The 26,117-nt window shown below is 41.2% G+C and overlaps 1 protein-coding gene across 1 annotated transcript; it reads left to right on the top strand.

Annotated features, from left to right (window-relative positions):
- Positions 1–1,208: 1,208 nt before the first annotated feature.
- Positions 1,209–26,117, top strand: COPS3 (COP9 signalosome subunit 3). Its single transcript, XM_033090942.1, is given in 11 exon segments — positions 1,209–1,332; positions 5,027–5,156; positions 7,684–7,796; positions 7,885–7,934; positions 9,375–9,467; positions 12,376–12,555; positions 15,128–15,235; positions 15,237–15,266; positions 16,828–17,001; positions 20,308–20,391; positions 26,004–26,117. Coding segments are annotated over 10 exon segments (942 nt in total). The 5' UTR covers positions 1,209–1,277; the 3' UTR covers positions 20,317–20,391; positions 26,004–26,117.

A 26,117-nucleotide genomic window follows, 5' to 3' on the forward strand; every position in this document is an offset into this window, starting at 1 on the left:
GTTGCAAGAGATCAAAGATTGAGGACCAAATAAAGCATTCAGGGGCAGTTCCATCTTCGAGTACAGTGTTGAAGTCATTCATGTAAACATATTCGAGATTCAACAATGTATTTCCATTTCCACTTTCAATGTACAAATATTACTATTATGTTTCATGTCAACTACGCAATATCTTCCTAAATGGTTCTCTGAAGTTATCCATGTGAAGCCAGACAAACTTTTCTAAATGCAAATCCAATCATCCTACTCGCTTGTATAAAACTCTCAATGGCTTCCCAATCTTTCTTTTGTTCATTTTCTGCAGGGAAGAAGGATCATGACTGTTTTTACTTACTAGTGTATAGTTAGTGCCTAGCACAGCACGTGGTGGTAGATGTTCAATAAATATATGTGGAATGAAATTTTAAACTGCATGTTTATTTACTCAGTTCCTACTATGCACCAAATTTTGTGCCAGGTCCTAAGATGGTACAGAGGTAAGACAGGTGCTTGACCTCAAGGAACTCCATGACAGTTAAGAGCAGTGGATATGGTATGGATCATGGAGGCAAATTTCTGCAATAGAGTAGAAGTGGCTATATGAGAGGAACAAAGTGCATTAGGAGTCAAGTGGAGGAAGGACAGATCAATTCAGGGTGGGGAAATCAATTCATTCAACATGTCTTGAATGAACACATAGATCTATGTGCTAGGCACTATTCTAAGTGTTTGATGCAGTTGAGGTCATCGTAAGAATTTCACAGATGGGGAAAACAAGGCAAAGGACTGCCAAATAACTTGCCCAAAGTCACACAGCTACTAAGTGGTAGGAAAGGGATATAAACCGAGGCTACCTGCCTGGCTCCAGTGTCTAAGTTCACTACCTCACAGGACAATATTCATGGAAGAAGTGCCAGTTAAGCAGCTCCTGAAGACTTTGGCCAGGTGGAAAACCGAATGGCCATTCCTAGCAAAATCTGAAAAATAGGTGCCTAATTATGAGTTTAGGTTCTTCCTTTGCCTACCAACCCCATTAAACAGGAGGAGGGATTTCACCAGTACTCAGAACGAAAAAAGAAGGAAGAGAAAGCTAACTTCCGGCTACTTCGAACAGCGGAACTGTTTCCATGGAAACAGTAACTGGTTCCCAGGTGGTGAGATCTCGCGGGACTTGAGTCGGCGGAAGTGACGTTAGCCACTCTTGAGGTTCTCTATTGGATAACCGCGGCCCCACCTCCCAGAACCTCGGCCTTTTCTCGCGCGAGCTAGCTCGGCCGCTCGGGCCGCCCAGGGGAAACATGGCGTCTGCCCTGGAGCAATTCGTGAACAGCGTCCGACAGCTCTCGGCTCAAGGTGAGGTCCTGGGGTGGCCCTCGGAGCCACGGGGACTGGCCTGCATCCCCAGCCGCCAGCGGGAGCGGCTGGGACCGCCCTGTTAGTCCCGAGCCTCGTCTCCGGGGCTGAGTTCGCCGTTATAGAGCTTAGACCCGGGCGGGATCGAGCGCGGCTGAGTTTGAGCAGCCCCGTCGCGCTCTCGGGCTCCGTTGTCCCCGCCCGCCGGCCCTGCGCTCGGCAACCCGGCCGCCTCCCTTCTCTGGGGCCGCCTGGATCCTCCTACCCCCCCGGCCCGGGCCCCTTCTACCCGGGCGCCTCGCTTGACAATTTGGGGGCGGTGACTTCCGCTGGACGCCTTCCCGAGCGCCTGTTGGCCTCCTCGGCCTCCCTTGCCTGCGGTGATTGGTACACGGGCCGGTCTGTCCCCGGCAGCCGCCTCCTGGCTAGGCCGCGGGCAGAGCGAGCGAGGCCAATCTTTTCTGGGTGCCTTGGCTCTGAGGTTCACCTTGGCCAGCCACTCTGCTGCCGCTCGGCGCGCCCTCGGGAAGCCTCCGCGCCTATTTTAGTCCTGCAGAAAATTGAAGGCGCTCTTGCTCGTAGGACTCCATTACTCGGGGTAGAATTGTGACCATTATTACTTTGCCCTTGATTTTCATGCTGTTTAGTTCATTCATCTCATCATCACTTGATTGCCCTGGGCTCAGGATTAAAGTAATTAGCTGCTGGCTGTGAAGGCCCCTTTAACCACCCCGTTTCTTCATCTGTAAAATAAAAAGTCCGTACTTCTTGGAGTTATTAGGATTGAATGAGAGAAGCCATGTAAGCCTATCATATGGGGTGCAGGAAATACAGTTAGAAATTATTGTTAATGGCCATTAATTGTTAAGTTCTAGGAACTGCGTGACCTGGGACAAGTCACCTTTAGTCTCTTTTTATTTCCATTTTTCAAAATGGAGAGGTGCTAGCTACCTCGCTGTTGTAAGGAGACATGCTTAATGAAATACTTCTATCTCATTTTCCCTCTCTTCTTCTGCCTCCCAACACCCCTCACTCCAGTTCAAGCCGTTGTTTCTCAGTCTAGTTGTGTAAGACCCAGTTCCCTGGCACACGCTGGTATTATAAGCCTTGCACTACCCACGGCTGAGGCTTTTGGTCGCTGGTCAGTCGGCCGCTCACAGCAGCTCACGCTGGTTGCCAGCCACTCACGCTGGCTGCTGGTTGCTCATGGCAGCACATAGTAGCCCGCGATAGCACACAGCAGCCCACGGCAGCTCACGCTGGCTGCCGGGCACTCTCTGGCTGCTGGCCGCTCACGATGGTTGCCAGCCACTCAGGGCAGCCCAGTTCCAGGGAGAGCCTTTGTTCACAATCTTAGCTGTAGAGGGCGCAGCTCACTGGCCCATGTGGGAATCGAACAGGGGACCAGCGCTCCAACCACCTGAGCCACTGGGCTGGCCCCTCATTTTTTTTATTATTGATAGAAATTAGGTTCACAGATAATGCATAGACTTGTATTCTATGAATGAAGAAACCAATCATGTATTAATTTATGACACACACCTTAGTTTCTACTTTCTAGGATGTAGTGCGGTTAGAAGATTTGGGTTGGAATCCTCTCTCAGTCATTTCATGTGCAAACCACTTAATTTCCCTGGGCCAATTTTCTCATTTACAAAACGGAACTGGCTGTTGAGCATCAAGAAAGCTTTCATTTATCTGAAAGCTTTGTATACATGCTCTGTGCAAGACATTGTTTCAGGAACAGTCTGCCAGGCAGAGGTAAATACACTTTTACTGTCCTCAGCTTCTGTGCCTCATGTTCACAGCATACTAAATGTTTGTGAGTGTCTATTTTCTCTGCTCTTATTCAAGTTTTCTAACATGGACGTTAAGTGAAGGAAATTCATTAGCCAGATCTCTGGGTTGGGCGCATTTTAGATGTGCCCTGTGATGCTTAAACTTAACTGTTGACTCTCCCTGCACTAGGCCTTGCACTAGTTAACTCTTATGATTTCATGGTAACCCAGCTTTTATTTTAAGTCTCAACTCAGCATTGATTATTTAATTGGGGGAAAAAAATGGACTGAAATGCTTATTTCTGGGTGTTTCAAATCATTGTAAATGTATTTAGAGTAGTGGGTTGAAGGGGGGGTCAGATTATTTAACTGGAAGAAGCCGTGTATTTCATACCTACCTGTGAGATCTTTGGAAAAAATGATGGTAAATTGGTATTTCCCAGTTTAACTTGTATTATTATTTTGAAAAATGATACCTAATAAAGACCATGGAGTTTTTTAATTCTTGCTTTGCAATGCATATGTTAATAATGGAAAATTTCCTTTATTTTTGGTAAAACTTATCAAATATAAAGTATTATAGCGCCTCAGACATTAAATTATCAAAGTTCCTGGCTACAATCACTTGGATTTTAAGCATTATAGTACTCAAATGATTTGTAATGGAAAATATCACCCAGCTACTAAATAGAAATACCTGGTGTGGGTAGTTTAAAGTGCAAAATCCAAAAAATATGTTGAAGGGATGAGTTTAAAAGGTTGGTGCCCATGGGCTTATATATTATACCACCACCACCACCATCACCCCCCATCGCCACCCACCAGAAAGACAAGTGGTGGCATTTGAGAGTATAGAGTGTGGCATGCTGTATGGTGTCAGAATAACCTATTAAAATTGGCGAGTCTACTTCAAAGTACCAATTTGGGCCTAAGTAGATTCTATACTTTAATTGTTAAAGCATAACATTGTGGTATAGGGGAAATATGAATGGATCCATTGGGAGATTCAACAGGCTGCTAAGCAAGCACTGTATTCTGAAGCTAGAGAAATGAGACAGTCTCTCTACTGAGTTTACATTGAATTACCTGATCACACCCCAGGTGATGCAAAGAGGGCACAGAGGGGACAAATACAAGTTAGCCATGGGAAGGGGGTGAGATGAGGTCCAGGGAAGGCTCAGGATGACTGTGAGCAAAGAGTATGAGTCAGGTAGTGGAGGTCGTTGGGGAGAAGAGTGAAGGAAGGGGCACTCAGCATGGAGAACACATGTAGGGGCATGAAGGTGAGGGAACGTGGAATGTTGATTGAATTTTCTGAGCTTGGTGTAACCAAGCTGTGTGACGGGAAGTAGCAGGAGATAAGGCTGGGAAGGCATAGGGACCAGTTACTGGGTTGAGGCACTTGGGCTTCTTAAAGCCATTGGAGTAATTTGATTAAATTTTGCATTTTAGAAATATCACACAGGTAGCAATGTGGAGTAAGGGTTGGAGGAAAGAGTGGAGTAGGCAGGCCGTTTAGAAGATTTATGATGTAGTTTAGACAAGAAATGGTGATACAAATTAAGACAGGGGAGAGAGGAATGGTGCTGAGACACAAGTAAAATTAAATCATATTTGGTGACATTTTGGATACAGAGAGGGAGCCGAGAGTGGTCGTGATAGTAACGTGTACATTTCTGGCTTGGAATGGAGGAAAAGGAAAAACTTTCAAAGGCCAGAGGGAAATGGGAGGTCAAGATGTGAGGCCGTGGGCAGGGTCATTTCACTTCTCTGGCCCTTCTGGGTCTTCATGTGAAATGAAAGATGTAAGAAATTATCTTTAGGTATTTCTTACTCTGAGGTATGAGTCTGGTTATACTTCCCTTCGTTTGGTCAGTGCTGTAACTAAATGATGCAGTTTTATTCCTGTTTTCCAGGGCAAATGACTCAGCTTTGTGAACTGATCAACAAGAGTGGGGAACTCCTCGCAAAGAACCTATCCCATCTGGACACGGTGCTTGGGGCGCTGGATGTACAAGAGCACTCCTTGGGCGTCCTCGCTGTGTTGTAAGGGCATCTGCTTTTATAGTTTTGTGCTTGCTGAGACGGAACACTCTTTACTTTGTGACTGTTTTTTGGTGTAGGAAGTAAGCCATGTACACAACCTTGAGCTCTTTTGCAAAAGTAAAGTCATTACTCATCCCAGCTAATCATTACTTGTTGTATTTTGTTCAGTTTTATCACTTTTTAACTCTTGTTTATGTTCTTACAAAATTTGAAATTTATTTTTAAAAAAATGAATGGCCATCTCCCTTGTGGGCACTATAGTTTGCATTTCTCTGCATACTTTTATTCATACAACCCATCGGATCGTTCATATTTTCTAACTTGGGAAGAAAATAGGGGAGAGTGACGAAACGGCCTGGTGGAATACGCTGGGTGAGGTTAGCAGTGCTTACAAGCAACATTGCTTTGCTTCTCTTCAAACAAGTTTAAGACCAAATTGATTAGACCTTACTTCATTTGGGGTTCCTTGTCACTCTGTGTACCTGACGGTAGAATTATTTTTCCTCTTAATGGTTGAGTATAATAAATTGGAACGTTGTGGATGTTGTGAAAGTTGAAATAATATAAATAAACTAAGAAGACCTAAAAGCGAGGGTCTGGCTTTCCTCGTGCTGGGATTCTTGAGACAAAGATATGGGTCAAGAACAGTTTACAGAAGGAACTCTGTCCACGTGAAAGGATCTGTAATACAGTAAGCCCTAGCTGTATATGGCTATTTAAATGCAAACTAATTTTAAAAAGTTAAAGATCCAGCTTCTCAGTTGCTCTAGCCATGTTTCAAGTACTCAGTAGCTGCATGTAGCTACTGTGTGGGACAGCGCACATAAAGAACATTTCTACTGTTGTGGAAAGTTCCATTGGATAGTGCTAGCTGGTGAAGATTTCTACTGTCTGTGTTTGCTGATTAAAAGAACCCATAGCATGCATGTTTTATATGCATGTAAACTTACATGGACGTATATATCGAGTGAGATAGAATATACATGAGAGCATGTTGAAGCTATTTTCCTATTGTATATCAGTGAAAGAAAATCTGGAAGGAACCCTGAACTTGTTTCTAGTAGCCTGGATTTGAATTATGGCCTTCCGATGTGACATGGGGCCCTGAGCTGCATGTTTTTATTTATAAAGTGGGAACCACAGCGCCTTACTGACCTATTGTGAAGCCCAAATGAGGTTGTTTCAGACACATTTGCTAATTAATTAGAAAGTGTAATTACAGGTGTAAGGTGCCATTAAGTCGAATAATACTATATAGATGGAGGTACAAATTAATAGGAAAAATTGTATTAGGCAATCTATTCATTCCATTTTTCTTGAGTGTACTTTCTTTTTTTTTAAAGATTTTATTGGGGAAAGGGAATAGGACTTTATTAGGGAACAGTGTGTACTTCCAGGTTTTTTTCCAAGTCAAGTTGTTGTCCTTTCAGTCTTAGTTGTGGAGGGCGCAGCTGAGCTCCAGGTCCAGTTGCCGTTGCTAGTTGCAGGGGGCGCTGTCCACCATCCCTTGGAGGGACTCGAGGAATTGAACTGGCAGCCTTGTGGTTGAGAGGACGTGCTCCAACCAACTGAGCCATCCGGGAGGCGGCTCAGCTCAAGGTGCCGTGTTCAATCTTAGTTGCAGGGGGCGGAGCCCACCATCGCTGGCAGGAGTCGAGGAATCAAACCGGCAACTTTGTGGTTAAGAGCCCACTGGCCTATGTGGGAATTGAACTGGCAGCCTTCGGCGTTAGGAGCATGGAGCTCCAACTGCTTGAGCCACCGGGCCGCCCGAGTATAGTTTCAACAATTCGTTTTTGAGAAAAAGAAGAGCTTGAAGTTTAGTTGTAAGCAGTGCCTGAGAGGCGGTAGCTTATAGGATTTCTTGCCCCAAACCTATCTTCAGCCCCTCAGAGTGGTTCTCGTGGGCAGTTGAAAGGCACCATCCAATGACGGAGGATGGGCCGTGGGAATCCCGCCTCTTCTCAGCACCCCAGTCCTTCCCGTCCTGCCAGCGGGTAGTCCTTTCTGCCACATGGACCACAGCAGCACCGGCTGTGGTCCTGGCAGCGCATCTTAACTTGAATAACTGCCATGGCCTCCAGCTGATCCGTAGCTCTATTCCTTGTACCCTTCAGCCTATTGTCTTCAGGCAGGAAGAGCAGCAACTGGTTTTTAAATGAGTAAAGGGTCCTGACCACATTGGAGCTCAAAAGAAAAATACTTTAAAAATTCTTTGGTTAAAAGTTTATATTCAGTTTCTTACACTTACTAGGACGACCTGATAATTGACCTCATTTAATGGAGTTTTCTTTTTTGAAAGTTTTTTTAAAAGCATATTTTTCTTAACCTCTTTTTGTGTCTATGTTATGTGTCTTGATGGTGCAAAGAACCAGGTCGGGAGACTCTCACAGACTCTGTTTCTTAATTTTTCACGATACTGTGACTCTTAATTCACAGAGCATTGGATGGGCTCTGTCCTCAGTTGTTTCTAGGTTTCCACCACATGAAATAACAGGGTAAATGGATTCTTTTCTCTTTATTGCAGATTTGTGAAGTTTTCCATGCCCAGTGTTCCTGACTTCGAAACATTATTCTCGCAGGTTCAGCTTTTCATCAGTACTGCTAATGGAGAGCACATTCGATACGCAACAGACACGTGTAAGCTAGTAACATTTTGTTCTTTTCCATGGAATGTATTTTGCCTGTCTAGTCATTTATATTTTCCATATTTTGTTATTATGTCTAGTTGCTGGGCTTTGCCATCAGCTAACAAATGCCCTCGTGGAACGAAAACAGGTAGGCAATGTTGTTCAAGCATTTATAGTTCTTTCATTTGTCTAGCTTGCACAGTGAACTAATTTGTTAAGCTTCCAGGTTAGTACTAAGCATCCCAACACTTAGATCTGCGGGTCGCCTTAAAGTACACAAAGCATCTGGGGCAGGCACAGCCGGCCCCTCCCTTGTGGACTCGCGGATGCAGGGTACCAGCAGTGCCTCAGGGAGGCTGCTGCGTGGAGCTACGTGCCGGTGCCCTTATGTCGAATCTGCTGGGGTTTTGAATTTTTAATTTGACACAGTTTTAGCTTTACAAAGAGTTGCAAGAATGATCTAAACGATTCCCACGTACCCTTCGCCTAGATTCTCCAGATATTAACATTTTGCCACACTTGCTTATTCTTTTCTCTCTTTTTTTCTGAGCCATTGGAAAGTAAATTGCAGATATGATGCCCCTTATCCAAAATACTTCGAGTTTCCTAAAAAATAGGACATTCTCTTACATAACCACGATACAGTGATCAACATCAGATGAACCCTGATATAATCCTTTAATGAAGCTACTAACTGTATTAGATTTTGCCAGTTGTTTTGCTAATTTATTTTATAAGGAAAAAAATCTCAGTTCATGGGTGCATTGCATTGTCATGTCTCCTTGGTTTCCTTTGATCTGGAACGGTTCTTTGGTCTTTGATTTTTGTTATATTGACACAAATTATAATTTGGGTGTTTCTTTTTTATTTGAAATTGAACTCGACTAGTGGTTTGATGGAGACTGAAAACAGAACAAGTTGGTACTCTTATTTTGTAAGAATACTGAATAAATTGTGGTTTGAAAGAAGAGATGATTAAAAAAAAAAATCAACAAATCTTTACTGAAAAAACCATGTAAGTTATTCAGCTATGTTAGAGTCGCATCTCCTACCCAGAAACTGACTGTACCTCACTTGAAACTTAGTCTTGTTATTTATAATCAGAGCAGGAAATGATCTGTTTATAACTTGTGGTATCAGTTTCAATAGTCATTTATTATCAGGTAGAGATGTTGTTAGAAAGAATTTATAGATGACACCTAAACTGCCCTATAGGAAAATGCCAGCTTCCTTATCCCAATTAAGTTTACTAAGCACAGGCTCTCATCTGTTGTAATAAATGATTTGGAAAATTTTTGTTTAGATGTAAATATAATGAACTGTTGAGAAAATACCGCTTTTGCTGATCTTCATTATAAAAAAAGCTTTATGATTTTAAAAATGGTGCTGAATTACTCTACCACAAGAAACAGCTTAAGAAAACATTTTCTGACTGAATAGGGACAATCCTGAAAGAGTATGGAAACCTCATATTGTTATTTAAAGGAACCTATCAATTAGTGTTATTTTTTATTTGTAAGTGACAACATAAGATCCAATGTGCTGCCATCTTTGAGAACTTATCTGAAAGAGATGTCGTTTCTGACAGCCCCTGCGAGGAATTGGCGTCCTGAAGCAAGCCATAGACAAGATGCAGATGAACACAAACCAGCTGACCTCCATACACGCCGATCTCTGCCAGGTGAGCAGCCAGAGAGTGTGAATCACAGGCAGGTGGAGGGTTGGTTGTGGGCAAGGTTTCCAGGCGGGAATGCCCTCCCGTTCTCAGGATTTTTTTTCACTTTCCCATTCCCGAATCCCAAGATATAAACTGTTTTCTGTTCTCCATGATGAATCGTTTCCACAAAGTGACAGCTGACACTACCAACCACCTGGGTTCAAGGAGCCGATTTTCCCGATTTCCCAACCAACTTGTCTTGGGATTCAGGAATGGAAAAGTGAAAAAAATTCCCAAGAGAAATCCTAGCGATAAATCGGAAGAATGTCTAAGAGCTACACTGTGAGTAGTGTGTTCATTTCCCATTGTGGGTATCACTGGGTTCAAGGAGCCAATTTTCCCTATTTCCCGACCAACTTTCTTGGGATTCGGGAACAGGAAAGCGAAAAAAATTCACGAGAGCAGGCAGGAATTCCCACCCGGAAACCCTGGTTGTGGGTGTGCAGCTATCTGGCGGAGACCGTGATGTGTTCTAGGAGTTGAAATACACAGGTGTACCTATTCTCTACAGGTACAGTTTAGCAGGCTGCTGTTTAGCAGGCTGCTGCATGCCAACTGTAGAATGGTGCTCAGCTAGTGAGCTTGTGATGTGAGTAGAACAGGCAGAGTATTGTATTTTGCCAAGTATAATGCACTCCAGTGTACAATATGCACCCACATTTTTGGCCCAAACTTTCAGGGGAAAAAAATCTTTCATTTTAATTTTTTTTTTAACTTTCCAAAATTTATTGTAAGTATGGTTTTCCAGGACCCATCAGCTCCAGGTCAAGTAGTTGTTTCAATCTAGTTGTGGAGGGCGCAGCTCACAGTGGCCCATGTGGGGATCGAACTGACAACCTTATTGTTAAGAGCACCACGCTCTGACCAACTGAGCTAACCGGCCGCCCCTTGTTTTAATTTTTTTATTCAAATTTTTGTTTGTTTAGTGTAGGGACAGAGCCAGGAGAGCAGTTTCCAGGCTCTCGGCCTCACGTGGACAGGTGCTGGCTCGGGTAGCAGATGGTCATCAGCTGTGACTAGTTGGCCATCAGCTGTAACCAGTTAGCCATTAGCCACTAATATAACTGCTGTGGCTACATTAGGGGGTTGGTTGGTTGGCAGAGAAGCGGACAGCAGATTGTGGATCATGTGGATCCTACTTCCTGTGTCTTGCCTGGCCTCCAGCAAGACTGGGGTGCAGGAAGACCCCCTCGTTGGGGTACTGGTGGATGTTAGGATTTGTGTCTTGACCATGTGCCATCGAGAATATAGTGGTATGACTCCCCTATGTATGGCTCCATTGGTGTTCCATTTTGGCCTCACCCTTTCCTGCGTTCTTATGCAGGGAACGGGACCAGAGACCCTGCGTTACATTTACATTTAGGTACTTGTTTTTTGTATTATAAAGGAATTTTAGCATTTTTAAAAAAACATGTTACGGTACAAGAAATTTTATGTAACAAATAATTACAAAACACAAGAACAGATACAAAGTACAAGAAATTTTAGGTACCGGTAACAAATTTACGATATTTACGCTATAAAACCAAGAACTCTTCATCGTTGCAAGTTCATCGTAAGTTCAACAAAACTTACTCATCGTATTCCAGGGTATTATTTTGCATACGGATATCATTATTAATTTCTAGAGTTTCACTTTTAACTCATAAGCATAAATAAAAGAATTAAAAGCGTTTATGTAGATACAGAATTAGTACTACCCATGTATAATGCGCATTCTTATTTTTCCCTCACAAATCCTGGCAAAAAAGTGTGCAGTATACGTGGCAAAATATGCTTTGTGATGTTAAAAAATATCCCAAGTCGTTTTCTTTTTAAGGAATTGTGGAGCCTGAAATAAGCACAGACAACTTCTTACACCTTAAAATTATTCATTTATTTTATTGTACATGGTTCAAAATCCAGCAGGCGAAAGGGAGAGGTATGTAATAAAGTCTCCCCATACCCTGCTCACTAGCTACATCTCTTCTTTCCATAGGAAACCAGTGTTAGCAGGTACTTATTTTCCTTCCAGAGATATTTTATGCATATACAAGCAAATATGTATATTTTTCTCTCTCACTTTTTTTTTCTTTTACATAAATAATCTCTACAAACTCTTATATACCTTGGGTTTTTTCTAGTTGATGTATCTCGGAGATGATTCCATATCAGTACTTCATGGCTGCAGAGTATTCCATAATGTGGGTTTAACCAGTCCCTATAGGGTATTTAAATTGTTTTCTTAATGAATAGCATGGTATGTGAATTATTTCAAACACATGTTATAGTTTCACATGACGATGTGCTTTCTTCTTCTTTTTTATCTTTTAAAAACCTTTTGTGATTGAAATATAATGTACCATATCTAAAGTGCTCTAATAAGTGCAGCTTAGTGAATTTGTATCTATGTCTACACCTGTGCCACCATCATCTACACACAGAATGTTGAGTTACACAATTCCTTCCGCTTACCTGAAGGATTCAGAAACTGAAAAGGTATAATTAAAGGAAAAATTTCCATTTTTATCACACTCTGCTGATCGATTTCTATTCCACTAGTTCAGCAAAGAGAAAAAGGACTCACTGGTTTGCACATCTGTAGACAGAATGGGTGCTGGGTGGGTTAAGTGACTGGTGAGCTTTAATTCATCTGTGGCATACTTTATCTCATGGCTGGTTAATCTTTTATAAGGAAATGCTGTTTTATTCTGAATGCTTGAGAAATGGAGGAATATGTTGACATTTAGATCATTTTAATCAATACATTAAATGTAAAAATGGTAAACAAAAATCATTTTCTTAAACTTTCTGGAATTTATGAATTTGTTCATTCTGCTAAAGTTTGCCAAAGTACAATTAAAATGATAACTTAATATAAATTTTTTCACAGCTTTGTTTGCTGGCAAAGTGCTTTAAGCCTGCCCTCCCGTATCTTGACGTGGATATGATGGATATTTGTAAAGAGAATGGAGCCTACGATGCAAAGCACTTTTTATGTTACTATTATTATGGAGGGATGATCTATACCGGGCTGAAGAACTTTGAGAGAGCGCTCTACTTTTATGAACAGGTAATCATCTCAGTGCCCCTGAGGTTCTTGGGAACCTGTATGATCATTGAGCCTGGGCCTGTGAGTTTCAGGTGGAGGTCCTTTCAAAGGCTGTTTCTCTAAATCATGTAAATGGTGGCAGTCTGTTCTTAAGCTGACGGGCATAGCGGTGGAGGGAAGAGCACTAATGATGGGGTGTAATGTGGGCTTTGTCACTTTCACCCTGTGTGCGGTGGGCTGAGTTCTGTACATCTCTCGACCTTCATAGCTTCCCTTGCATGTAGGTAAGAGATTGAACTGAATGATCTTTGAAGTGACCTGTTCTAAAACCATGTGTGATATTTTGTTAAGTTTTATTTATTTTAATAAGTAAAACATTCTCATGGTTCAAATTCAAAGGGTATTAAGTAGTACACAGTGAAAAGTCCCTCCCACCTTTGTCTGTCTCTATGTAATGGCCTCTGGTCTTGTAATGAGACATACTACACAATTTGGTAGGATATTCTGGAGGTTTACTCAGAGTCAGGAAAAGAGATGTACAATATTGGCTAATCCTCGTGTTTTAAGATAAATCTGTCAGACGTTCCCAAGTTCTTATTTTATTTATAGCACGTATAAAGTAACAAAGGATATTCTAAGCCTTCAAGGAGCTCACGATTTAGTTGAAATGCTAACACGTAAATACACATGCACCCATCTGTGACTGAGCATTGCCTCGGTGAGTGGGGTGGACAGTGCCGAGGGGACCTAGGCAAGGGTCACCAGAGGGTGCCGGTGTCATTAAAGGATGAGTCTAGAAGATAAAATCTTCGAGTACAGAGTCAAACCTTTCAGTTTTTCAGAAAATTATAAGCACACACTTCATAGCCACTGAATGCGTTGTCATTTTGCAGCCCAGCATAATAACTGATGAGCATATTGATCGAGAAATATCAAGGTGGTATGAGCATTAAAAAGGCAGGAAAATTTGCGGTGTACTTAGAAAAATATTTCTATCACAACTAATTAAAATGTAAAAAGCAAAACATTTTTTATATTTATAGGTAAAGGCCTTTTAACTGAAAAAATACTTATTCCCTGATTTTGTCCTAATGAGAAGCGTTGTCTAGTGTTATGCCACTTTATGCCACTGTGTTTTAATAATGTGCATGGAGTTATAGATATTAGTACCTTAATTTCAGAAGGTGATTCAGATTTTTTCTCTGCTTTAAAAAGAAAAATTCCAAAAGGAGGTACTTACTGAAAAGAATTCGGTACAGCATTGTATAAATAAAACAGTTACAGCACCTTATCTTCTCATCACACCCCAGATTGACCTCGTTAGCTTACTAGTCTAAGTCGATTCTGGTATTTCAGTGTTGTGGTGAGGATCGTTTCACATGTGTCCTCATGGGCTTGTATGAGTGCTTTTGTAGAATAATCTCAGAAATGCTTTTTAGGCTCAGTGGTTTGGGTTTTGATTTGGAACAGTGGGTTGCTTTGGTGTGCTGGTTTTCAGTTCTTCTTAACCTTCATAAGCCCAGGTGAAAAAAAGTGAAAAGGCAGGCACAAAATGGGAAAAATGTTTGCAGATCATATTTCTGATAAGGGACTTGCATCCAGAACACACAAAGACTTCTTACAACTCAACAATAAAAATACTGAAATTTAAAGATGGCCAATGGATTTAAATAGACATTTCTCCAAAGAAGATACACAAATGGCCAATAAGCATGTGGAAAGATGCTCAACATCATTACTCAGCAAGGAAATGCAAAACCACAGAGATACCAGTTCACACCCACTAAGATGACTGACATTAAGGAGTCAGCCAAGAACACATGTTGGCGAGGATATGGAGAATGTGTAAGCCGCGTAATTGCCAATAGGATTGTAAAATGCTGCTGTCACTTTGGAAGAGTTGGGAGTTCCTCAAAATGTTAGACATAGCTACCATGTGACCCAGCAATTTCACTCCTAGGAATATAGCCAAGACAAGTGTTCACACAGAAACGTGTACACAGATGTTTATAGCATCGTTATTCATAGTGGCCAGGGATAGAAGAAAACCCAAATGCCCATCAACTGAGGAATGAAAAAGGAAATATTGTACATCCATACAACGGGATATTATTCAACCATAAAAGGAAATAAGATACTGATACATACCACAACATGGGTGAACCTTGAAAGTGTGTTCAGTTAAAGAAGCCAGTCACAAAAGAAAAACATATTTATGATGCCATTTATAGGAAATGTCCAGACCAGGCAAATCCATAGAGTCGGAGTAGAGTAAGGGTTGCCTGGGCTGTGGGAAGGAGGATGCGGAATGACTGTGAATGGGTATTGGGTTTCTTTTGGGGGGCGACGAAAATGTTCTGCAATTAGGTAGTGGTGATAGTTGCACAACTTGGTGAATACACCAAAAGCACCGAATCGTATACTTTAAAGGGTAAATTTTGAAGGGTATGAATTATATCTCAATAAAGATGTTATAAAAAAAAACAGGACATTGAATGTAAGGATTGGTTTTTATTTAAATGATACATGTGGTTGATTGCTCTTCCCTGCTACGGTGTGCTGTCTTCATACTAAACATTGTTCTCTTGCTCAGGCTATCACAACCCCTGCCATGGCGGTCAGTCACATCATGTTGGAATCATATAAAAAGTATATTCTAGTTTCTTTGATATTACTTGGAAAAGTACAACAGCTACCGAATATACATCTCAATTGTGGGTAGATTCATTAAGGTGAGTCTTTAAAATAAAACGGATTTCTTAGGTGACATGTTAAGTCCATAGGGAAATTGTCATGATACGTCGTTCTGTAATTTCATAGTGACTTAGCTCTCCCAACAGCTTCCAGTTAGGAGCAGCAGTTCTGGCAGGCTCTGTACCTCCATTCCCGTTCACACACCTTCTGGTCGCCTGACTGGGACAGAATGTTTCTCAGGAATTTTTTCAGACTTTTGCTCTGGGTAATTACAGCTGTAGATGTTAAGCTCCAATAAGGAGCTTTTAAACAGTTTTTTTTTTTCATTTCTTCATTACAATTTAGTGGAAATGCTGAAAAAGTAATGTTGGTTTTATTGAAATCTCAATCTGCCCAAGTGTTGGCAAATCTTACTAGAGCCCTCGTATGAAAACCACAAGTTCTGGTCACTGAACTTTTGTTTGTTTTCCCTGAGGACCCAGCTTTGGGATCACATTAAAAAATAAATAAACTATTAAAACTTTGTTTTTTGAAGTACCTGGTCATAGTTTTTAAAAAGATTGAGCAATTCAAAAGATTATAAGGTCATAATCATTTTAGTAACAATTTTACTCTGTTCGTCCTTGTACAAAACTCAAAATTGCAGGATATCAATTTGAAAGTCTTCCTGATGAGATTTTTATCCTGTCTTGTTGAAGATAACCAGTGTCTTCACCTAAGAGCCCTATTGTGGGTCTCGGGGCTCTAGGCTGTGGACTGGGAGTGGGGTGGGGGAGGGGAGGTGGGTAAGAGAGACCCCATGAAGAGTGATGGCAGGACAGGCTCAAGGTAGATGTTCTCGGGTCATTTTGGAGCTCTCCCAGGGGTCCTTCAGGTGGCCCTTGAGCTGGCCTATTGTAGAAGGAATGCTTTTATAAAGTGGCATCATTCAGAAGCAGTAGTAGTATATGGTGATACCATAAAGGGTGAAAAGAACACAGGCTTCAGAGTAGAGACACAGGTGTGAAACCAGTTTATACCTGTGTTCCCCATGACCACTCCGCAGTCTTTGGACTTCTGCCCCAATTTCTTAGTATTTCAGTTAAAGGGTAGAGTGTATAAAATAACATGCCTGACGCGGCTCAGGCTCTTAGTAGGCCCTCAGCTACCGTTAGCCCCGTCTTCCTTCTTATCGAAAGTAGCAGATTGCGTCATTGCTTCTGGGAAGGTGGGTATCTGTGTGAGAGTGCAAGAGAGTTGAGAGTGATGGGAATTCTTTCTTCCCAATGTAATTTATCAAAACAAACAAACAAACCCTGAGCCGTTGACAGAGGGAAAAACGACGTGCAGCTGTTACTAACCACCGGGCACCTCTACCTGCCATGCACTTACTTGCCGTATACTACAAAGTTTTCCAACGCTAAATTACCCCACAGTAAATGTCTGTCCTTGGTCTTAAAAATTAGGCATTTGATGGGTAAGTTAGAATTTGTTAGGTAACAATAAAGGATGTTGAGTGTATTTGCTCAAAATACAGTGCCATGTTTTCTTTCACTTCCTATGCAGAGTTTATTCCTCTAATGTTTGAATCTTATTTTTCCCCCACTTTCAAACCTTTAGCCTCTTAGCAATGCATACCACGAGTTAGCACAAGTTTATTCAACCAACAATCCCTCAGAACTCCGCAACTTGGTGAATAAGCACAGCGAAACTTTCACTCGTGACAACAACATGGGGCTGGTGAAACAGTGCTTGTCATCTCTCTATAAGAAGAACATCCAGAGGCTAACCAAGGTGAGGCCAGTGCTGCCCTCCATGCATCGCCGGGCTCCCCGGGGCCTCCCCCCTCCTTTCCTTGTCAGTGTTGAGGAAGCAGGTACAGGGATTAAGTCTGGTAGGATTTCTATAAGAGAACTGTCGCAACCAATTTCTTCGTAAGAGTTTAATTTATACTCCTTTGGTCTTTTCAGGGCTAGAGCAGGGTATTTGAGAAGAGGGACAGGTGAAGAGGAAGGCAGGTAGGAGATACAGCTACTTTGGGAGGCAGAGGAAAGTGGCCTGAGAGAGTAAACAGTTTCCTGGGCAGATGAGGTGACGCAGACAGTGCAGATGTTACTCGCTTGTGCCAGCCTCGGGACCTCTGTTGGAACATAGTATTACTCTGACATTAATTACCATATAGGCCAGAGCTGCATAAGCTATGTGCATTCGAACTGTAGAAAGTAAGCCAGTTATATACCTTGTATTTTCAAAGCGCAAATAACCTGATGTTTTTTGATTATAGAAAAGTATAAAAGAAAAATGAAATCCCCTGTCAGCTGGGAGGCATAAACTGCCAGGAACAGGAAACTAAGAGCAGCTTATACAAATTGAGGATTGCTTTTTTCTCTTGAGAGGTAGCGTGGTTAGAGGCAGCAGTTCACAGATGGTGAGAACATGGGTGCAGTGGGACGATGGGAAAGAAGCAGAGAGGCAAGAATAGGTGGTCTGTTGCTAAGTGACCTAGCAAGGGAAGGGCCGGTGGGCTCTGCATGGAGGATGGGAAAAGATGATGGATCTGTGGTCTGGGGGCCTGAGCTTCTCTAGAGGAGAGAAGAGGTGAGTAGGGGCCAGCCATGGAGGCCCGGAGAGAGCAACGCAAGGAGAAGGGGGAGGACGGTGAGGAGGCGGGTCATTGAACAAGAAAAGGAAACTCCTAAATACCCCACAGAGAGTAACTCTAGCTCCCTGGCTAACCTAAGGAAAGCAGCCAGGGAATTTGTAAAAAGTTAATTGTAAGAGAAAATGAAGAACGTGAAGAGAGAAACGCAACCTCAAGAAAGGTGAAAATAATGTAACCTGTCAGCCAGAAAAAAACACTTGACCCAGGAGCCAAAAAGACAAGGCTCTAAGGGACTCAAGTAATACGCAGCCTAATTGTCCCCACAAAAGTGTTTATTTGGTCCAGGTGCCACCAGAACCACTCTAAGTAAATTCCTGTCTCACCATGAAGAAGTAGCCTTTGAAAAAGTTACCACATTTGTGACTCGTACTTGAGGTTTAGATATAAGAGCCAAAGTATTACCAGGTTTAAAGATGATGTGTTTCAGAAAATGTTAGGTCGTAAAATGGCGAGTAAAGTTAAATGAAGATTGGAACTTAATCTAAGTAGGCATCACTGCGAAAATCATCAGATAACTATCTTGTGAGGTAGCCAGCACACTCCGTCACTTAGGAATAAGCTGATAGTTTATATTTTGGAAGGCTGTAGAGGAAAGTATGTTTTTCTGGTTTGGATCATAAATCCAAACCATGAGTTTGACCAAACGAACAGGAAAGACTCCATTGGTTAGTCAGGGTTGGGGCCGTGGCTGGTCTTGCATGTACTCCCTCGTGTTGATTGGAGTCCACTGGACCACCTAAGCACAGCCCAGGGGAATAGGGGAGGGACAGCATGGTCTGCTAGTGTGCAGGGAAAGTGTCCTTAAATCATTAAAGGCGTGTCTAGTCAGAAGGTTACCTCTTTGATGGTGGCTGTTACACTTTTTGGCATCACGTTCTATTGCCAGAATAATAGAAAGGGGAAAAAAATCAAAGGATTTCCCAGCTACAATAGTCTCTTTCTTATTCAAAAGTCAGAAATCAAAAGCTTTTCAAGAAGTCTCAATAGGGAGACTGTGTATTATTGTTGGTGACAGGAACTGTGTCCCGTAATATTGCTGGAAGGCAAGTAGGGACGGGTTTATCTGTCACAGGGAGGTCACATCTACTCCTTGGTAACACTTTGGTGCACGTTTTTCAGATTCTGTATATGTGGACACTCGGCAGTGAATGTGGCTGGGGTCGTACACCACGTGCTATCTGTGCTTGTTATTCTGTTCAATATGTCTTAACCCTTGTTCCCGGCAACGTAAGCCTGTGTCAGTTCCCCGTCATAGAATTCTTGTGCAGATGGTTCATAATTTATCCAGCCAGTCCTTTACTCACGGACATTCAGTTCGAAGTTTCTGTTTTATTTTGAAATAGAAAAAAATGATAGTTCTGAGTACTTAGAAATGTTCACTTTAGAGTTCTCCTGTTAAACTACTTATGTACTTAAAATTAAGAGTAATTTCATTTTCATGGGTGCTACTCTCTGAACTAAAGTATATGTAGGATTTTTGGTCATTGATTTATCAAGAATTTTTCAAAATCAGAGTTTTAATGTGCTCTGCTCTGAAAATGCCATTGTTAGAGATTTTGCCAGCTTTCCTCAGAAAAAGAAAAGGCTCTTTTAATTTGTTTCCTGGAAGATGCATGTTGACTAGGTCCCAAGCAGAGCAGTGGTAAACACTGATTTCCTTCTAACTGTCCATTTGTTTATACGTTTGCTTTGAATTTTGAAGATGAATGTTATATATATATATATATATATATATATATATATATATATTTATTTAATGGTAATATGTTTACAATACAAAATTCAAAGGATACAAAACATCTTCCTCCATTTCGTATACCCCAGCCACCCTTTTTCTTCACCCAGAGGCAACCCAGTATCCTTCTAGAAATTGTCTATGCACGTATAAGCATGCGTACACCGTGCGTATGCTCTCACACTCACACATACATATACACTTCCCTTTTCTTTACACACATATTAGTGTGCCACATACACTGTCTGCAGCCTCCTCTTTTATATTTAATGATGTACATATTTGGGTTCTTTTTCTGTTCATAAAAGGGCCTCATTTTAAAATTTTTTTTACAACTGCAAAGTAGTCCGTTTATATAATTGTCCTCTGTTGATGGGCATTTAGGTGGTTCCAATCTTTTGCTATCGTAATAGTGCTACTGTAATAACCTTGCACATGTCATTTCAGACATAGGAACGTATGTGTAGGATATATTTCTAGACGTCATTACTCCTAGATGCCGTCTAGAAATGTATTCTACGTATGTACCCATTGATGACTAAAACTACTGGGTTCATCAATTTTGAATCATCTCCACAACAAAAAACAGTTTTGTTACAGTAATGGAAAACACATTTTCAATGATTTAGTAGAACTCTGCACCACCTTTAATAAAATTCCTCAGGTGTTTCTACCTGTGATTAACTCTACTTTTGAATTTCAGACCTTTTAACACTATCGTTACAAGATATGGCAAGTCGTGTGCAGTTATCTGGACCTCAGGAGCAGAAAATATGTCTTACACATGGTAAGTGTGTCTTCATTTTTAAAAAGTTTATTGGTGAATTTTTGTCCTTGTTAAAAGTAATAGATGTTCATTATGGAAAATATGAAAAAGGAGGAAGGGGAGGACACTCAGTCCCCCCCGTGGACATTTTGGTTATTACGATCTATAGGGTTTCCAGGTCATGTATACGCATATAATTTACATGATGTGTCCTGTTTGTGCTCCTTATTTACAATTCCATGGTCAGAGTTTTTATAAACATCATTTAAAATACTCGTGAAATATTTTGGATAATAAGATGCATAAGCAGCTGCTAACGTGCTGGTCGGTGGTAAGGTCACGAACTTTGTACCCATATGTAGCTCGGGGCACTGCTTGCCGTCACCAACAGAGTCCTCTTCAGCTCGGCAGTGTTGCCTAGTGACATCATTGATCGCAGCCAGTGTGGACGTAAAGGGTGCTAGAGCAGGCACCCAGTGGTCAGCACTGAGCTGCAGAAATCAGGTGTTGCCAGTGTACCTGACACCCCCATGCAGCACTTGCCACTCCCCGTATTTGGATAAGCATTGTTTAGTTGGCTACACGGTAACCCAAGCTGATGCATTGTCATCTGCCCTACCTGCTATGATATTCCTGGAGACATGGCTCTGATCTGACCCACCAGAACAAACCTGTCCTCAGCTCAGGTCAGGCAAATCTTGCGTTGTAGAAAGTAAGCATTCTGCGTTTTTCTGCTGGGTGATCTCCGCTGTGATTTCAGAAGCACTGCCATGTTAGGACTAGGAGTAGTAAAACTATTTTCATTGTGATAATGGAGTATTTTACTTCCGTATTTCAATTTACAAATGTTTTGAGGTTTTTTTTTCCCTTCACCCTAACCCTCAAAACACACATACAGATCCCAAACAAAACCTGTGTCGATTTAACCAAGGTTGTCGATTTAACCTGCTACGAAGACTACCTGGCTGAGCCGACGGGTTACAGGGAGTGAACAAGCCACAGAATCTCCCTGGGACTCACTGTAAGTGGTGGGTGAGAAGAAATACATGAATGGTTATGATACCAGCCAAGACACACGAGCTGGCAAAATGCTTTGAGGGGTCAAAGGAGACAACACTGTGTGACCAACCTAGACAAACCCTGACAGGCCCTGGATCAACTGGGGGTGTTTTGTCTGCCAAGGGACATTTGGCAATGTCTGAAGACATTCTTGGGTGTCACAGGTAGGGGTGCTGCTTGCATCTAGGGGTAGAGGCCAGGGATGCTTTCAAACATCTTACAACGCAGAGGAGAGCCCACACAACAGTTATCTGGCCCAAAACGTCAGTACTGCTTGAAAAATTTTGCCCTACAGTAAGAGCCATGAGGGCCTGATTTTTTTAAAAGACTGTTTAGAGCAGTTTGAGGTTCATAGTAACATTGAGGGGAAGGTACTGAGATGTCCTAGGCACTCCCTGCCCCCTCACAGGCATAGACTCCTCCATTATCAGCATCCCCCAGCAGAGTGGGGCATTTGTTACAGTTGATGAACCTACCTTGACACATCATCACCCAGAATCCATCCTTTAGGGGAGTTTGCTCTTGGGGTTGTGAATTCTGTGGGTTTGGACAATGTATAATGACACGTATCCATCCTTATGGTCTCATACAGAGTATTTTCACTGCCCTAAAAATCCTCTGTGATGTGCCTGTTCATCCCTCCCCCAGCAACCACTGTTCTTTTTACTGTCTCCATAGTTTTGCCTTTTCCCGAATGTCATATAGTTAGAATCATACAGTATGCAGCCTTTTCACATTGGCTTATTTTACTTATAATATGCATTTAAGGTTTCTTAGTGTCTTTTCATGGCTTCACAGCTCATTTCTTTTTAGCACTGACTAACATTCCATTGCCTTGGGATATACTAGCACAGTTTATCCATTCACCTGTGGAAGGACATTTTGGTTGCTTCCAAATTTTGGGCTTTACGAATAAAGCTGCTATACCCATCCTTGTGCGGGTTTTTGTGTAAACATAAGTTTCCAGTTCCCTTGGACAAATACCAAGGATCATATGGTAAGAATATGTTTAGTTTTGTAAGAAACCGCCAAACTGCCCTTCAAAGTCGCTGCACCAGTCTGCATCCCCACCAGCACTGAATGAGAGTTCCTGTTGCTCCACGTCCTCACCAGCGTTTGATGATGTCAGTGTTCTGGAATTTCGCCATTCGAATAGGTGTGTAGTGTTACCTCGTTTTAATTTACATTTCCTTGATGACACATGGTGTTAAGCATCTTTTCATGTGCCTATTTGCCATCTGTATGTCTTTGGTGAGGTGTCTGTTCAGGTCTTTGGCCCGTTTTTTAATGTTTGTCTTCTTATTGTTGAGTTTTAACAGTTCTTTGTATATTTTGGATACTAGCCCTTTATCAGATGTGTCTTGCAAATATTTTCTCTCAGTCTGTGGCTTCTCATTCTCTTGATATTGTTTTTTGCAGAACAGAAGTTGTTAATTTTAATGAAGTCTAGCTTATTTTTCTCATGGATCATGACTTTCATGATGTATGTAAAAAGTCATTGCCATACTCGAGGTCATCTAGGTTTTCTCCTATGTTATCTTTTAGGAGTTTTATAGTTTTGCATTTTATATTTAGGTCTGTGATCCATCTGAGGGAATTTTTGTGAAGGGTGTAAGGTCTGTGTCTAGATTCATTTTTTGCATGTGGATGTACAGTTGTTCCTGGACTATTTGTTGAAAAAACTATCTGCTTCATTGTATTGTCTTGCTTCTTTGTCAAAGATCCATTGACTATATTTATGTGGGTCTATTTCTAGGCTCCCAATTGTATTCCATTCATCTGTTTGTCTTTTTGTTTGTTTGTTGTTTTCTATTTTTTAGGCCAAATACCACACAGTCTTGATTACTATAGCTTTATAATAAGTCCTAAAGTCAGGTAGTGTCAGTCTTCCAACTTTATTCTTCTCCTTTGATATCATGTTGGCTTTTCTGTGTCTTTTGTCTCTCCACATAAACTTTAGAATTAGTTTGTCAATATCCATAAAATAACTTGCTGGGATTTTGACTGAGATTGTGTTGAATCTATAGATCAAGTTGGGAGGAACTGACATCTTCCTATCCATGAACATGAAATTCTCTCAATTTATTTAGTTCTGTTTTGATTTTCTTCACCAGACTTTTGTAGTTTTCCTCAGCTAGATCTTGTACATATTTTGTTGGACTTATTCCTAAGTATTTCATTGGGGGAATGCTAATGTAAATGGTATTGTTTTTAATTTCATATTCCACTTGTTCATTGCTGGTATATAGGAACACAATTGACTTTTATATATTAACCTTGTATCCTGCACCCCTTGCTTGAATTGCTTCCTAGTTCAAGGAGTTTTTTGTTGTTGATACTTTCATATTTTCTTCATAGATGATCATGTCATCTGTGAACAAAGACAGTTTTATGTCTTCTTTCACAATCTATATACATTTGATTTCCTTATCTTACTGTATTAGCTAGAACTTCCAGTACGAGGCTGAAAAAGAGGGGTCTGATGGGACATCCTTGCCTAGTTCCTGATTTTTGTGGGGAAGCTTTGAGTTTCTCACCATTAAGCATGATGTTAGCTGTAGGTTTTTTGTTGATGTTCTTTTTATTGTGACTGGATAGTGGATTTTATGAAGTGCTTTTTCTGCATCTGTTGATATGATCATGATCTTTTGTAGCCTGCTGATATGATGAATTACATTAGTTGATTCTTGAATGTCCTATCAGCCTTGCACACCTGGGATAAATCCCACTAGGTTTTGGTGTATAATTCTTTTTATGTATAGTTGGATTTGTTTATATTTTGTTGAGGACTTTTTGCATGTATGTTAGTGAGAGATACTGGTATAGTTTTCTTATAATATTTTTGTCAGCTTTGGTATCAGTAATGCTGGCTTCCTAGAATGAGTTGGGAAGTGTTCCCTCTGCTGCTATCCTCTGAAAGTGAGTGTAGAGATTGGCATAATTCTTCCTTACTTGTTTGGTAGAATTCACCAGTGAACCTTCCTGGTTCTGGTGCTCTTTGTTTTGGAAGGTTATTAACTATTGATTCAATTTCTTTAATAGATATAGACCTATTCAGATTGTATGTTGGGTATTTTTTAAAATAAACATTTAATTGAAGTATAACCTATGTACAGAAAACTACACTTAAGTGTATAGCTAAATACCTTTTCACAAAGCGAAGACACCTATGCAACTGACACCGTATCATGAATCAGGATAGTACCAGCACCCACCAGAAACATCTGTCCTGCCTGCTTCCAGCCCTACGCCTGGCTGGAAAGGTCACTGTCCTGACTTCTCACATCCTATTTTAGTTGTGTTTGTCTTTGAGCTTTATATAAAATAAAAGGAAACATAGAATATACATTTTGGGTTCTGGCTTTTTTGCTCAACATTAAGGGATTCATACACAGTGTTTGTTGTGTGTGGTTTTAGTTCATTCATTTTCAGGGCTGCAGTGTTTCGCTGTATGAGTATACCTTTCCATTCTAATTAGATGGACATTGGGTTGTTTCCAGTTTTAGTTGTTACCGAAGGTGCTGCTGTGGTGACCCTAAGTTTGCATTTCATTTGGATACATTCCACCCACTGTTTAAAGAGGAAGCTGCCTGTGATCACATGGTCGGAGAGCTATGCATTTTATTGAATACGTGTTGGGCTGGTTGCTGTATCATTAAACAGCATCTGTCCCGTCAGGGCCAGGAAGGAGTGGCCAGTGCCTCTGTAACTAATGGTCTCATTGTTGTCACCTTGTGGAGCAGTTTGTTAGGAATCATGATACCTGTTTGGAACTTTTATTTTTTATTGGCCTCTCACGTTTTAACTGCATGGACAGGACTGGGCTGTGAGCATCAGTCAAATAAATCCCCCATCACTGATGAAAATAAAGAGCATAGACCTGACCTTGAGACTACTTTGGACTCAGCACTGGCAGGAAAGATTTCTTAAAGGACAAGAAGATAATTTCTAGTGGGGTGAAATAAAAATGTGTTAGCATTTCAGCTTTTAAAATGCAAGGGCAAATGTAAATTATATATGATGAAATGAATGTAAAGATGCAAGGACAGTTTGAAAGCATTGTGCTAAGGGAAGCAAGACACAAGGCACATATTGTATGATTTCATTTATAGAAATGTCCAGAACAGGCAAATCCATAGAGCAAAGAGTAGCTTGGTGATTGCCAGAGGCTGAGAGCATAAGCGAATAGGGAGTCACCGCGTAACAGGACAGGATCATCCCCTTCGGGACTAGACAGAAGGGGTCGCTACACATTGCAAAGTAAATGCCACTGAATTGTTCACTTTAAAATGGTTGATTTACATTATGTGAATTTTGCCTCACATATAAAATAAAATCCAAATAAAAAATGCAAGGGCAGGGATTTTTGTGAGTATGTGTATGTGTCAGTTTTGCACCCTGTTGTATCTATAATGGTTTCTAGCACATAGTAGGTGTTCGATAAATACTTGTTGAATAAACAGCTGGTGCTTAAAAATACACATACAAATTTACTTATTGTTTTCTGTGCTTTCCCCTGATTATATTGAATCACTGTATATTCACATAGTGTTTACTGATTTCTTTTTTTATAGATAGAAGATGGTGAAATTTTTGCAAGTATTAATCAGAAGGATGGTATGGTCAGTTTCCATGATAACCCTGAAAAATATAATAACCCGGCCATGCTTCATAACATTGATCAAGAG

This window comes from Rhinolophus ferrumequinum, chromosome 21 (genome assembly GCF_004115265.2).
Source record: "Rhinolophus ferrumequinum isolate MPI-CBG mRhiFer1 chromosome 21, mRhiFer1_v1.p, whole genome shotgun sequence".
In the NCBI taxonomy this organism is placed as follows: Eukaryota; Metazoa; Chordata; class Mammalia; order Chiroptera; family Rhinolophidae; genus Rhinolophus; species Rhinolophus ferrumequinum.